This window comes from Mobula hypostoma, chromosome 4 (assembly GCF_963921235.1).
Source record: "Mobula hypostoma chromosome 4, sMobHyp1.1, whole genome shotgun sequence".
Taxonomy (NCBI): domain Eukaryota; kingdom Metazoa; phylum Chordata; class Chondrichthyes; order Myliobatiformes; family Myliobatidae; genus Mobula; species Mobula hypostoma.
Genome location: NC_086100.1, coordinates 49,764,544 through 49,781,085, shown reverse-complemented (window position 1 = coordinate 49,781,085; position 16,542 = coordinate 49,764,544). Strand labels below are relative to the sequence as shown.

General features: G+C 39.8%; 1 protein-coding gene across 1 annotated transcript in view; it reads right to left on the bottom strand.

Moving 5' to 3' along the window:
- Positions 1 to 16,542, bottom strand: part of zmat3 (zinc finger, matrin-type 3) — a 100,970-nt gene that overhangs the window by 9,276 nt on the left and 75,152 nt on the right. Inside the window, exon 5 of the mRNA XM_063047286.1 lies at positions 4,514 to 4,614. Within this exon, the coding sequence (XP_062903356.1) occupies positions 4,514 to 4,614 (101 nt within the window). The remainder of the gene's footprint in view (positions 1 to 4,513; positions 4,615 to 16,542) is intronic.

The window sequence follows — 16,542 nt, the reverse complement described above, 5'->3', positions numbered from 1 at the left end:
TTTAGATGGTTCCCTTATGTCTTTTGAACAATTATCTAATAAATATAACTTATCAAGAATACATTTTTTTAGATATTTACAAGTTAGAAATTTCCTAAGTACTATACTTACTTCCTTTCCAATGCTTCCTCCTATATATATTTTAGATTCGATAATTAACCTTAATCCATGTCAGAAAGGTGCATCGGCTATGATTTATAATATTATTATGAAACTTAGGAAAGCTCCATTTGATAAGATTAGGGTAGATTGGGAACAGGAATTGGGGCTTACCATTTCTGTGGATGATTGGGGGCAGATTTTACAATTAGTTAATACTTCCTCTATTTGTGCTAAACATTCCCTAATTCAATTTAAAGTGGTTCATAGAGCACATATGTCCAAAGATAAGTTAGCGCGTTTTTACTCGCATATTAATCCTTTCTGTGATAGATGTTCGGGGCAGATAGCCTCTTTAACTCATATGTTTTGGTCTTGCCCTACTTTGGAAACTTTTTGGAGAGATATTTTCAATATTATTTCTAAGGTATTAAATATAGATATCTCTCCTCACCCTATTACTGCTATCTTTGGACTACCTAAAATTTCTAGTAATCTTTCCCCTTCAGCCCGTAGAATGATTGCATTTCTTACTTTAATGGCGAAAAGATGTATTTTACAACATTGGAAAGAGCTTAATGCTCCAACTACCTTTTTTTGGTTTTCTCAGACGATTTTATGTTTGAATCTGGAGAAAATTAGAAGTAACCTTTATGATTCTTCATTTAAATTTGAACAGATTTGGGGACCTTTTATTCGATATTTTCATTTAATGTAATATTTACCCTTCTTGTTTTTTCTTCACTGTTTTAATGGAGGTCGGGATTGAGGACGTGATTTTAAGTTTAACTCTGTTTGGTTTCAAGTTAGCCCATTGCTTTGCTTTGCTTTTAGTTAGTTGCACGGTGGGTTTTTTTTTTGGGGTTTTTTTTTTTTTGTTTTTTTTTCCATTGATATATATAAAATCTAGTATACTATTATGTTATCTTGGTTTCTTATGCTTAAATTACATTGTTTGTAGTATTTTCTTTTTGGTATTGTTATCTTTTGGAATTTTATTATACTTTAACATTGTATTAATGTTTATATGGCTTACCTTTTTTGTATACTTACTCAATAAAAAGATTTAAAAAGAAAGGAAATAGTTACATTCGGACACGTCTCGTTAGCGTGGCAGCAGGATGGCTGCATTGTTTATTCCAGGGACCAATTGATTGCGCTCCTACCCGCCGGTTTAGCGAACAGAGCAGCGGACATCCCAGTTGAAATCCGGAGGAAAATACACAGAGGATGCAGAGGGGGATCAAAAAGGCGAGGGAAGAGGACCGGGTCGAGACAACAGAGGCTTATGGAGAAGAGAAGTTATAAGCCGTGTCTCCCCTCTCTCATCATGGGAAATGTGAGATCGCTGGGGAATAAAATGGACAAACTGACGGTGCTTGTCAGGAGTCAGAGAACATTTCGGGAGAGCAGTGTCATGTGCTTCACTGAGACGTGGCTGCACGAGGACAAACCCAATCAAAGTGTTTCCATAGAGGGCTTCCAGACCATTCGAGCTGACCGGAAGTGCACTGACAGCGGTAAGCGTAAAGGAGGGGGGCTGGCAGTTCTGGTAAATAACAGATGGTGCAATCCTGGGCATATTACAATCAAGGAACGTGTCTGTAACCCAGATATTGAACTTTTTGCTGTTGGACTCCAGCCATATTATTTGCCAAGGGAAATCGCGCATGCTATTGTGGTTGTTGTGTACATCCCTCCCTCTGCCAACCCGACGTCGGCGTGTAACATCATTTACACCGTCATAGCCAGATTACAAACCCAGCACCCGAGTGCCCTCAATACCATCTCGGGTGACTTCAACCAGGTTACCATGGCTAGAACACTGCCCAACTTCATGCAGTATGTGAGCTGTACAACCAGAGGGGAAAGGACTCTGGATTTGATGTACGCTAACGTTAAGGATGCATACAGCTCCTCTCCCCTCCCCCCACTGGGAAGGTCAGACCACAACCTGGTGCATCTAAAACCCTGCTACGTGCCTCTGGTGAAGAGTAAACCTGCAACCTCGAGGACAGTGAGAAAATGGTCGGAGGAGGCTTATGAGGCACTCCAGGTTTGCTTTGAGGTCACAGACTGGCAGGCACTCTGTGAGCTACATAGAGAGGATATTGATGGGCTCACAGAGTGCATCACTGACTACATCAACTTCTGTGTGGACTGCAATGTTCCGACAAGAACTGTCCTTTGTTATTCAAATAAAAAGCCATGGGTGACAAAGGACATTAAGGACATCCTGAACGCTAAAAAGAGGGCGTTTAGAGATGGAAATAGGGAGGAGCTGAGGACAATACAGAGGGACCTGAAAGCCAGGATCCAGGGAGGCTAAAGACAGGTACAGGAGGAAGCTTGAGTGGAAACTCCAGCAGAACAACATGGGAGAGGTCTGGAGGCGGATGAGGACCATCACTGGGTTCCGGCAAACTAGCAACAGAGGAGCTGAAGGCAGAGTGGACAGGGCCAATAAACTTAACCTGTTCTTTAACAGATTTGACATTGTGGCCCCTGCCCATCCCCCACATGAGCCATCCGTTGTCGGCCCCCAACCAACACATATTCCACTCTCCCCTCCTACCCTCCTCACAGTCCCCCACCCTGCTCTCATGACTACACCACTTCTCCACACGAAACCACCACGGTGGGCTTCACAGCTGAACAGGTGAGAAGATAGTTGAAATGTCTCAACCCAAGCAAGGCTGCAGAACCGGATGGTGTCAGTACCAGGGTGCTCAAAGCCTGTGCCCCTCAGCTATGTGGCGTACTTCGCCATGTATTCAACCTGAGGCTGAGGCTCCGGAGGGTTCCTGTACTGTGGAAGACGTCCTGCCTTGTCCCTGTGCCGAAGACGCTGCGCCCCAGCGGCCTCAATGACTACAGACTGGTGGCATTGACCTCCCACATCATGAAGACCCTGGAGAGACTTGTTCTGGAGCTGCTCTGGCCTATGGTCAGGCCACACTTAGATCCCCTCCAGTTCACCTACCAGCCCCGACTAGTAGTTGAGGATGCCATCGTCCATCTGCTGAACCGTGTCTACGCCCACCTGGACAAGCCAGCGAGCACTGTGAGGGTCATGTTTTTTGACTTCTCCAGTGCGTTCAACATCATCCGCCCTGCTCTGCTGGGGGAGAAGCTGACAGCGATGCAGGTGGATGCTTCCCTGGTATCATGGATTCTTGATTACCTGACTGGCAGACCACAGTACGTGTGCTTGCAACACTGTGTGTCCGACAGAGTGATCAGCAGCACTGGGGCTCCACAGGGGACTGTCTTGTCTCCCTTTCTCTTCACCATTTACACCTCGGACTTCAACTGCTACACAGAGTCTTGTCATCTTCAGAAGTTTTCTGATGACTCTGCCATAGTTGGATGCATCAGCAAGGGAGATGAGGCTGAGTACAGGGCTACGGTAGGAAACTTTGTCACATGGTGTGAGCAGAATTATCTGCAGCTTAATGTGAAAAAGACTAAGGAGCTGATAGTAGACCTGAGGAGAGCTAAGGTACCAGTGACCCCTGTTTCCATCCAGGGGGTCAGTGTGGACATGGTGGAGGATTACAAATACCCGGGGATACGAATTGACAATAAACTGGACTGGTCAAAGAACACTGAGGCTGTCTACAAGAAGGGTCAGAGCCGTCTCTATTTCCTGAGGAGACTGAGGTCCTTTAACATCTGCCGGACGATGCTGAGGATGTTCTACGAGTCTGTGGTGGCCAGTGCTATCATGTTTGCTGTTGTGTGCTGGGGCAACAGGCTGAGGGTGGCAGACACCAACAGAATCAACAAACTCATTTGTAAGACCAATGATGTTGTGGGGATGGAGCTGGACTCTCTCACGGTGGTGTCTGAAAAGAGGATGCTGTCTAAGTTGCATGCCATCTTGGCCAATGTCTCTCATCCACTACATAATGTACTGGGTGGACACAGGAGTAAATTCAGCCAGAGACTCATTCCACCGAGATGCAGCACAGAGCATCATAGGAAGTCATTCCTACCTGTGGCCATCAAACTTTACAACTCCTTCCTTGGAGCGTCAGACACCCTGAGCCAATAGGCTGGTCCTGGACTTATTTCACAATTTACTGGCATAATTTACATATTACTATTTAACTACTTATGGTTTTATTACTCTTTATTATTTATGGTGCAACTGTAACAAAAACCAATTTCCCCCAGGATCAATAAAGTATGACTATGACTATCTGATCCCACCACCTCCTCCGGCAGGATGTTCTAACCATGTGCCATGTTACTCTACTTGCTCCTCAGCTCCTATTTAAGAAGGCCAAGTATTTTACATGCAGAATTTGGTAAGAAGAGTTTTCCTTACATCCTATAAAACTCATTTCACCTTTGCACATTATTGTGTTATAAATATTTAATAATGTTGATGACAGAAAATATTACATACCAAGGGTATTTTGAACTCCATGTGAATTGCGATGATTTGGCACCACTTTAAATGCATTTCCTTCTTTCCTTTGCCTCCTCTTTGTGAGCTCTGTTGCTTCTCTGTAGAATCAAATTCTTTGTTATTCACACATTTAAAGACTACATGATTTGTTAAATTGTTTTACAGCATTTTTAGTTATTTTGTTCCACAATTACTCAAAACATTTAGAAAGTGTATAGCATTATGCTGTCACCTGAACTTATCATTTTTCTGTAATTTGTTTCACCATTTTGTATTTTTATTTTGTTTCATACAAATATATAGATTAAGAACAGGATTAAGCCCCTTGGCCTGTCAAGCCTGCTCCATATTGGATTTGATTATGACCTCAACATGAGAGTTACCCCATAACCTTCCACCCCCATTTCTTAACTACCTCTGTGCCAAAACATTTCAAAAGGCCTTTTAAGGAGTAAAGTTCCAAAGCTTCACAATGCTGGAGAGAAAAAAGATAATCTAAACTGTGCATCTAAAATAGATTGTCCTTATTTTTAAACAAGGACCCCCAGTTCGAGATTCTTCCACAACAGTGAAAATCTTTTCCCATCCATTCCAGCAAGACTCCTTAGGTTTTGATATACTTCCATTAAGATCACCATTTACTATTCTAAAGTCCAGTAGATACAACCTGGCCAACCAGCCTTTTCTTGTAAAACAGCTTGTACATTCAACTTATCAGTTATCAGATTGGATAACCGAGGCAAATACAGGATTTTTGTAACATGCACTGAATGGAAGGCAGTTGAAATTTGGAAGATTCTGTCAAATGATTTGTCAATTGTATGAATATTTTATGGAATGCACATTATAGATGCTACTAATTCAACCAGAGGTAAGAGAATAATCAAAGGAATTATGAACTTTTTTGGAGTATTATAGAATGACATTAGAACAATTAGCCTTGTTATCTTTCTGTAACATATAAAATGACTAAAATAAGCATTGACAGACTATATGACAACAAATATATTTCAGTAGTAAATTGTTCCAAATCTGCAATGGAAACCTTCAACTTTCTCTCCATGATTAGTGACCACATCATTTGATTTTGCCCTCACCATGACAAATGGTTAAGGATACTCATGATGAGATTAGAAAAAGAAGCACAGTTAGAAAATCAAACGTGGCATTTTCTTTAAATGAAACTAAATGAGGCAACCAGTGAGTAAGATTTTCAAAACTTTGGAAACATTATCTCCATTTTCAAAATGCTTCTCAACCTGGGAAGCATGCCATGGACTATTACAATACAAAGACTTTGATTGATTTGGCAGATGCAAGAATCCATGAGAAGCTGTGATTTCATTCAAGAGACCCATGTATAAAAATATCAAGGCTGATAATCTAATTATGTAGTAAGGAGTGCTGGATCTTTAGAGCAGATTTCATGCAGATGAAATTTAATATCCACATAGGGTACAAAAGGGGCTTTGGTTAAAAGGATGAAACTTTATTCAATTATCTTTCTTAAAGTTATTCTTAACATCCTGGCCTTATATCTCAATCATTGTCACTAAAAACAAATTATCTTGTTACAATTACATAAATGACTGCAGGAGCTTTCTCTGCATATTATATATCTCATTTTCCATCATGATACCACTTGAGATTCCAAATATTTGATCCCAGATCCATGGATTTTGCAGTTTGTAAAGGAGGAAATGTTTAATTATATTTTTGAAGCTCCACACCTAACGGAATTTATGGTAAGAGTTTATTTCATATATAAATTGTGCGAAAGATTTGGATGCGTGTACTACTTTTTCTGATAATGTGGGGTTAAAAAGGTTATTTGGTAACATATAGACATACTGAGATCTGCTTTTTTAAATTTCCTACTGAATGGATAGAGTATTACTTTAATTTTCCATCTGAAAGGTGACATTTTCAATACTGGAGCATTCTTGAAATGAAAATTGTAATGAAACATTACATTAAATTATGTTCAAATACTAGTGAAAGTGTTCAACTTCCAAACTTCTGACCCATAAAGGGTCAAACTGAGATCACATATTTTTATTTGTTAGTTATACAACTGACAAAATCTTGATATATTTAATCATAAAACACATTTCTGATATATTTTAAAGGTACGTCATATAATTGACAACTTCATGCATAGACTTCCTACATACAACAACCAGTCGGTGACATTTAGATCTTCATTTCATCTTTTCCATTAAGAATATGAGCCCATTATGTATGCTAACAGATATACGTCATTCCTTACACTTACAATAGCCTTGGTAAAAAAACAGGACAACTTATCATCCAAAACCCCTTGGGTGCTTTTGACATCAAAGTTGCTGGTGAACGCAGCAGGCCAGGCAGCATCTCTAGGAAGAGGTACAGTCAACGTTTCGGGCCGAGATCCTTCGTCAGGACGGTCTCGGCCTGAAACGTCGACTGTACCTCTTCCTAGAGATGCTGCCTGGACTGCGTTCACCAGCAACTTTGATGCCTGTTGCTTGAATTTCCAGCATCTGCAGAATTCCTCGTGTTTGGGTGCTTTTGACAATTAATTTGGTACTAAATGTACAATGAACTTTGGTTACTATTTCATCTAAACTATAAAGAGCATGTTGGTGTACATTATTACAGAAATGGTGGTTCCATGCAGAAAAATGCAAAGGACATGAAGAATTAAGGTGGGAGATCACATTCAGGGAATACTCTTTCACTTGCTCTTAGAATACAACATTTGAATACCACAGAACACAATAAGAATTCAAATTACATCATTTTATAAAACAAGATTAATAACTTGCTGTTGCTAGTGTTGAAATTGCAGGGGCCCTGGCAGAAATATTTAAAATGTCGCTGTCTACGGGTGAAGTGCCGGAGGATTGGAGAGTGGCTCATGTTGTTCCGTTGTTTAAAAAAGGATCGAAAAGTAATCCGGGAAATTATAGGCTGGTGAGTTTAACGTCAGTAGTAGCTAAGTTATTGGAGGGAGTACTAAGAGACAGAATCTACAAGCATTTGGATAGACAGGGGCTTATTAGGGAGAGTCAACATGGCTTTGTGCGTGGTAGGTCATGTTTGACCAATCTGTTGGAGTTTTTCGAGGAGGTTACCAGGAAAGTGGATGAAGGGAAGGCAGTGGATATTGTCTACATGGACTTCAGTAAGGCCTTTGACAAGGTCCCGCATGGGAGGTTAGTTAGGAAAATTCAGTGGCTAGGTATACATGGAGAGGTGGTAAATTGGATTAGACATTGGCTCGATGGAAGAAGCCAGAGAGTGTTGGAGAGAATTGCTTCTCTGAGTGGAGGCCTGTGACTAGTGGTGTGCCACAGGGATCAGTGCTGGGTCCATTGTTATTTGTCATCTATATCAATGATCTGGATGATAATGTGGTAAATTGGATCAGCAAGTTTGCTGATGATACAAAGATTGGAGGTGTAGTAGACAGTGAGGAAGGTTTTCAGAGCCTGCAGAGGGACTTGGACCATCTGGAAAAATGGGCTGAAAAATGGCAGATGGAGTTTAATACTGACAAGTGTGAGGTATTGCACGTTGGAAGGACAAACCAAGGTAGAACATACAGGGTTAATGGTAAGGCACTGAGGAGTGCAGTGGAACAGAGGGATCTGGGAATACAGATACAAAATTCCCTAAAAGTGTCGTCACAGGTAGATAGGGTCGTAAAGAGAGCTTTTGGTACTTTGGCCTTTATTAATCGAAGTATTGAGTATAAGAGCTGGAATGTTATGATGAGGTTGTATAAGGCATTGGTGAGGCCGAATCTGGAGTATTGTGTTCAGTTTTGGTCACCAAATTACAGGAAGGATATAAATAAGGTTGAAAGAGTGCAGAGAAGGTTTACAAGGATGTTGCCGGGACTTGAGAAACTCAGTTACAGAGAAAGGTTGAATAGGTTAGGACTTTATTCCCTGGAGCGTAGAAGAATGAGGGGAGATTTGATAGAGGTATATAAAATTATGATGGGTATAGATAGAGTGAATGCAAGCAGGCTTTTTCCACTGAGGCAAGGGGAGAAAAAAACCAGAGGACATGGGTTAAGGGTGAGGGGGGAAAAGTTTAAAGGGAACATTAGGGGGGGCTTCTTCACACAGAGAGTGGTGGGAGTATGGAATGAGCTGCCAGACGAGGTGGTAAATGCGGGTTCTTTTTTAACATTTAAGAATAAATTGGACAGATACATGGATGGGAGGTGTATGGAGGGATATGGTCCGTGTGCAGGTCAGTGGGACTAGGCAGAAAATGGTTCGGCACAGCCAAGAAGGGCCAAAGGGCCTGTTTCTGTGCTGTAGTTTCTATGGTTTCTATGGTTACTACTTCAGATATTTGATATATAAGATCTACAAAATGCATTTTAAAATGAGAATAAAGTCAACTTTAAAGTTCCAATTAAAAATGGTTCTATTATGGAACTGTTAATGGAAATCAAGCAATTGTAAAAATTAACATAAAACACTATTAATCCAACACATGATTATATCCAACACTCTTAACAAAATTAACAAGATACTAGAAGATCCATTTTATGTTCTGGACCTTAAGTTGTTGTATATAAAAATAAATTTATTCATGTTTAATGAATAATTACTGAATGTTTAACTACATTCTTTATTCTTCAAATGTAGTTTATCCTATGTTTTTTTTCTGTAAAAGTAGGCAAAGATCAGTAAAGCAGTGCTTCTGGGATAAGCCTTGTACTCAAAGAAATCTTGTGTTAAACAGTTGACCTTCCTTCAGTTTTCTAAAACATAAAAGTCTTGGTAAAGTCTGATTCCAGTTCTGAAGGTTGGCTCAACTAAAGGCATTGTTATTGCATCTTTCTCTGAGTTACAAAGTTATACTGTAACACATACACTCAGTGGCCACTTTATTGGGTATATCTGCTTGCTAATGCAAATATCTAATCAGCTAATCATGTGGCAGCAACTCAATGCATAAAAGCATGCAGACATGGTCAAGTGGTTCAGTTGTTGTACAGTCCACAGCAGAATGAGGAAGAAATGTGATCTAAAGTGATTTTGACCGTGGAACAATTGTTGGTACCAGACAGGATGTTTTGAGTATCTCAGAAACAGCTGATCTCCTGGGATTGTCACACACAACAGTTCATAGAAGTTACAGAGAATGGTGCAGGAAAAAAAGTCATATCCAGTGAGCAGCAGTTCTGTGGGAAAAATGCCCTGTTAATGACAGAGGTCAGAGGAGAATGGCCAGACTGGCTCAAGCTGACAGGAAGGAGACAGTAATTCAAATAACTATGTGTTACAACAGTGGTGTGCAGAAGAGAACATGCTCTTTTGCAACCTAGGGAGGGGGAGAGAGGGGGTCACTCTCTCTCTTCCCCCGCCCCATCACACCAGGTTTCAAAAGAGCATCTTCTCTTCTGCACACCAGTATTGTAACAGTTATTTGAATATATATATTTTCTAGACAGGAGGCATTGGTGCTGTGCTCAAGAATAAGCACCATGCTCTTTATGATGATACTGACTGTGTTGTATGACTGGTGTTTGTGTGGAAGGCTCAGGTTGTATTGTCAACAAGTGATCTAATTAGTTTTGCAATTCATACATCTGAATTTATGGAAAATTATTCATAAGTATGGATGTCCATAAATTGGGCATTCATAACCAGGACAAATTTGTAAACCGTGTTATTGCTCACTCAGTGTCAGCAAGACCAAAGTGATGATTATTGACTTCAGGAGGAGGAAACCAAAGGTCCATGAACCAGTCCTCATTAGGGCATCAGAGGAGCAGAGAGAGAGTCAGAAACTTTAAATTCCATGCTGTTATCATTTCAGAGCATCTATCCTGCGTCCAACATTTAGTGCCCTTATAAGACCATAAGTAGTCTAAGCAGAAGTAGGCCATTCGGCCCACTGAGTCTGCTCCGCTATTTAATCGTGGGCTGATCCAATTCTTCCAGTGACCCCCACTCCCCTGCCTTCTCCCCGTACCCTTTGATGCCCTGGCTAATCAAGAACCTATCTCTGCCTTAAATACACCCAACGACTTGGGCTCCACAGCCACTCATGGCAACAAATTCCACAGATTTACCACCTTCTGACTAAAGTAATTTCTCCGTATTTCTGTTCTAAATGGACATCCTACAATCCTGAAGTCATGCCGTCTTGTCAAGGGAGGTAACTTTGCCAGATCTAATCTGGGCCTTTTAACCTTTGGAATGTTTCTATGAACTCCAGGGAATACAGTCCAAGAGCTGCCAGATATTCCTCATATGGTAACCCTTTCATTCCTGGAATCATTCTCGTGAATATTCTCTGAACCCTCTCCAATGTCAGTATATCCTTTCTAAAATAAGGAGCCCAAAACTGCACACAATACTCCAAGTGTGGTCTCACGAGTGCCTTATAGTGCCTCAACATCACATCCCCGCTCTTACATTCTGTACCTCTAGAAATGAATGCTAACATTGCATTCACCTTCTTCACCACCGACTCAACCTGGAGGTTAACTTTAAGGGTATCCTGCACAAGGACTCCCAAGTCCCTTTGCATCTCTGCAGTCTGAATTCTCTCCCCATCTAAATAATAGTCTGCCCATTTATTTCTTCCACCAAAGTGCATGCCCATACAGTTTCCTACATTATACTTCATTTGCCACTTCTTTGCCCATTCCCCTAAACTACCTAAGTCTCTCTGTTTCCTCAACACTACCCATTCCTCCAGCTATCTTTGTATCATCAGCAAATTTAGCCACAAGTACACCACATCTACTGCATCTCCTTTGTCTACACTGCTTGTAGTTTCCTCAAAAAATTGCAGTAGGTTAGTCAGGCAGGATTTTCCTTTCAGGAAACCATGCTGGCTTTGTCCTATCTTGTCATGCGCCTCCAGCTACTCTATACTCTCATCCCTAACAATCGATTCCAACAACTTCCCAACCACTGATGTCAGGCTAACAGGTCTACAGTTTCCCTTCTGTTGTCTCCCACCCTTCTTGAATAGCAGAGTAACATTTGCAATTTTCCAGCCATCCGGTACAATGCAAGAATCTATCGATTCTTGAAAGATCATTGTCAATGCCTCTGCAATCTCTCCAGCTACTTCTTTTAGAACTCGAGGGTGCATTCTATGAGGTCCAAGAGATTTATCCACCCTCAGACCATTAAGCTTCCTGAGCACCTTCTCAGTTGTAATTTTCATTGCACATACTTCACTTCCTTGACACTCTTAAATGTTCGGAATACTGCAGATATCTTCCACAGTGAAGACTGTTGCAAAATACGCAATCAGTTCCTCTGCTATCTGTGAGTGTCTCATTACAGTATTTCCAGCGTCATTTTCTATTGTCCTATATCTACCCTCAACTCTTTTACCTTTACACACTTAAAAAAGCTTTTAGTGTCTTCTTTGATATGAGTCGCCAGCTTCCTTTCATAATTCATATTTTCCTTCCGAATGTCCTCCTTAGTTTCCTTCTGCAAGTTTTTGAAAGCTTCCCAATTCTCTATCTTCCCACAAGCTTTGGCTTCCTTGTATGTCCTCTCTTTTGCTTTTACTTTGGCTATGACTTCACTTGTCAGCCACCGTAGTGTTCTTCTTCCATTTGAAAATTTCTTCACATTTGGAATATACCTGTCTTGCACTTTCCTCATTTTTCGCAGAAACTCTAGCCATTGATGCTCTGCTGTCGTTCCTGCTAGTGTCCCTTTCCAGTCAACCTTGGCCAGTTCCCCTCTCATGCCATTGTATGTTCATATTCCTTTATTCCACTGGCACACTGGAATTCAGTTTCTCCTTCTCAAATTTCAAAGTGAACTCGATCACATTGTGGTCACTGTTCCCCAAGGGTTCCTTATCCTTAAGCTCTCTTATCACTTCCGGGTCATTGCACAACACCCAGTCCAGCACAGCCGATCCCTTAGTGGGCTCAACAACAAGCTGTTCTAAAAAGCCATCCTTTAGACATTCTACAAATTCTCTCTCTTGAGGTCCAGTACTGGCCCGGTTTTCCCAATCTATTTTCATGTTAAAATCCCCAACGATTATCATGACATTGCCCTTCTGACACGCCTTCTCTATCTCCTGCTGTAATTTGTAATCCATATCGTGGCTGCTGTTTGGAGGCCTGCATATAACTGCCATTAGGGTCCTTTTACCCTTGCTATTTCTTAACTCAACCCATAGAGACTCTACACCTTCCAATCCTATGTCATCCCTTTCTAATGCTTTAATATTATTTCTTATACACAGGGCCACACCACCCCCATCTGCCTACTAACCCATCCTTCCGATACACTGCATATTTTGGACATTCAACTCTCAATGGCAGCCATCCTTTAACCAAGTTTCAGAGATGGCCACAACGTCATACTTGCCATTTCGTCTGTTTTTTTACGAGGCAGAGTTGCTAGCTCAACACTTAACCCAGCATTGTTGGAAATCATCCAAGGAACTGGCTGGATTCAAACCCAGGACCACTCAACTCAAAGTCCAGTGCTGATGCCACTACACCACTGGCCAGATGTGTGTTGAAGAGTGTATTGACTGATTGCATCATGGCCTGGTATGGAAAAATCCTACAAAAATAGTAGACATGGCCCAGTCCATGATGGGTAAAGCCCCTCGCACCATTGAGCACATCTACATGGAGTGTTGTTGCAAGAAAGCGGCATCCATCATTAAGGACCCCACCATCCAGGCCATGCTCTCTTCTTGTTACTGCCATTAGGAAGTCAGGCACAAGAGCCTCAGGACCCATACCACCAGGTTCACAAACAGTTATTACCCCACAACCATCAGCTCTTGAACCAAAGGGGATAACTTCACTTGCCTCATTACTGAACCGGACTCACTTTCAAGGAATTTTCATGTCATGTTCTCAATATTTATTGCTTATTTATTGTTATTTCTGTTTTTTCTCTTACTTTTTGTATTTACACATTGATTGTTATCTGCCCTGCTGGCTGTGGTCTAATTGATTCTGTTGTGTTTCTTGTATTTACTGTGAATGCCCACAAGAAAATTAATCTCATGGTTGTACATGTATATACTTTGATAATAAATTTACTGTAAACTCCACTATGAGAATAGTAAGCAGGGATACCGAAATTAATAGCATCTTTTGAGTAGACAATGTGCTAATCAATTAGTATCATGATACAGTTTAACCTCATTTTATCTTTTACCACTGCAACCCCAAAGTCTACAAGGGGAATGAAGAATTATGGGAAATAAATAGGGAAGTGAAGTTGAGACAAAGTTCATTGCTGAAAGCCACATATACTGAACTGCTTCAATTTGTTTATGTTTTTGGTCTTCAAAGCTGTCTGATCTAAAGAAATTGTGTGGAATGTATTAGCACTTGAAGCTATTGTGACATTTGTGAAGCAAACATTCATTAATGAAGCTAACTTTTTCATAATGAATAAACCTTCCCCTGCCTCTTCCACCCTCTTGCTATTTCCTCCAATGAGAAGTGGAAATCAATGTCATGGGAACTCCACCAGCTTGATGTTCACCTCCAATAACACATAATCTTGCCTTATTATTTTTGACATTATTTTATATCAGTCCAGGAATTACAGACCCAATGCAAATGAAAGACACTAATGAGAAAGGACCTCTCACCATTTTTTCCAGGACAGCTAGGGATGGGTAATAAATGTAGTCATGATCCCATTGTGTAATCCTTTCTCAAATCCTGATGGATCTGACAAGATACCTTTGAGTAGCAAGTGTGAATTGAGAATTTTAAAAAAAAATTATTATTAACTTATCCTATTGAAGGATATTTGCTTAAATTAAAAAGTCGGTTTTATATTTTTGGGGATAAAAATAAGCTATTAGCTTCCCAATTAAGGGCTGCTAAAGCTAAAAGACAAATCTTAAAGATTCGTAAAGATAATGGAAATATAGTAAGTAATTATGAAGATATTAATAATATCTTTCAGGATTTTTATTCCAATCTTTATAAATCTCAGTTTCCAGCAGATCCCTCTAAAATGAAAGCTTTTTTTATATAAGATTAAATTTCCTCAAATTACTACTGAAGATCAACAGACCCTTGATGCTCCAATTGTTGAGCATGAAATTCAGAAAGCTATATGGTCAATGCAATCAGGTAAAGCTCCTGGACTCGATGGTTATTCGGTAGGATTTTACAAAAAATTTGAAAAATTACTTTCTCCATACCTTTTGGAAATATTTCATGAATCTTTTGAGAAAGGTAATTTACCTTCTTCTTTTTGTGAAGCTTCTGTTTCTTTAATCCTTAAGAAAGATAAAGATCCTACTGAATGCTCATCTTATAGACCTATTTTGCTATTAAATGTGGATGCTAAAATTCTTTCCAAGATAATGGCTAACCGTTTGGAAAACATTTTATCTAAAATTATCTCTATGGATCAAACAGGTTTTATTAGAGGCCGTTACTCTTCTTCTAATGTTCGGAGATTGATGAATATTATATATTCACCATTATCCAAAACAGCCCAATGTGTTATTTCTCTGGATGCAGAAAAGGCATTTGATAGGGTTGAATGGACTTACTTGTTTAATGTATTAGAGAAATTTGGCTTTGGTAATAATTTTAATAAGTGGATTCAAATGATCTATAAGAACCCTATCACTACCGTTATTACTAATAATCTTAAGGTCTCTCTTTTTTTCACTTTCATGAGGTACTCAACAAGGGTGTCCATTAAGTCCTTCATTATTTAATCTCACATTGGAGCCTTTGGCTATAACAATTCACGAAGCTAAAAATATTCATGGTATTTCTATAAATAGGACCATACATAAAATTTCTCTTCATACAGATGATCTTTTGGTTTATATCTCGAATCCTGAAGAATCTATTCCTAATCTTTTGGGATTATTAAATGATTTTGGAAAATTTTCAGGATATAAACTTAATTTAAATAAAGGTGAATTGTTCCCTTTAAATTTTCCTGTTTTTATATATAAGGATATTCCATTTAGAATTGTGAATTCTTTTAAATATTTGGGTATTATCATTACAAAAAAATACAAGGATCCTTATAAAGCTAATGTAGTTCCTTTATTGGACTCTATGAAACAATTATTTTCTAGATGGAATCCTCTTACACTTTCCTTAATAGATCGTATTCATGCCGTGAAAATGATGATTTTACCTACATTTTTATATATTTTTCAAAATATACTTATCTTTCTAACCAAAAAATTTTTTTGATCAAATTGATTCTACTATTTCATTCTTTATTTGGAATAATAAAAAACCAAGCGTTAATAAGCATAGAACATAAACTAGTACAACAAAGTATGGGCCCTTCAGCCGATGACGTTGTGCCGACAAATATGAAACTACTCCTTAATCAATCTAACCCTTCCGTCCCACACAGCCCATAACCTTTAATTTCTTTATGACCCAGGTCTTAATCTCTTAAATATTCCTATTGTATCAACCTCCATCACCATCCCCAGCTTTGTGTTCCAGGCACCAACGCTCTCTGAGTAAAAAAAATAACCTCTGACATCTCCCCTAAATTTTCCTCTACTCGCCTTAAATGGGTGGTCTCTAGTATTAAGCCATTGCCACCCTGGGAAAAAGGAGCTGGCCGTCCACTCCATCTATGCCTCTCATAATCTTATACGCCTCTATCAAGTCACTTCTCATCGTTACTTGCTCCAAAGAGAAAAGCCCTAGTTTATTCAATCTTTCAACACACTTCTAATCCAGGCAACAACTTGGTAAATCTTCTCTGCACTCTTTAAAGATTCCACATCCTTCCTATAAAATAGTGACCAGAAGTGAACACAATTCTCCAAGTGTGGTCCAACCAGTCTTATAGAGCTGCAACATTACCTCACAGCTCTTGAACTCAGTCCCCCAACTAACGAAGGCCAACACACCATTAGCCTTCTTAACTACTCTATCAACTTGTGTGACAACCTTGAAGGATCTACAGACGCGTACCTCAAGATCCCTCTGTCCCTCCACACTGCTAAGAATCTTACCATTAACCTTGTACTCTGCCTTCAAGTTTGATCTTTGA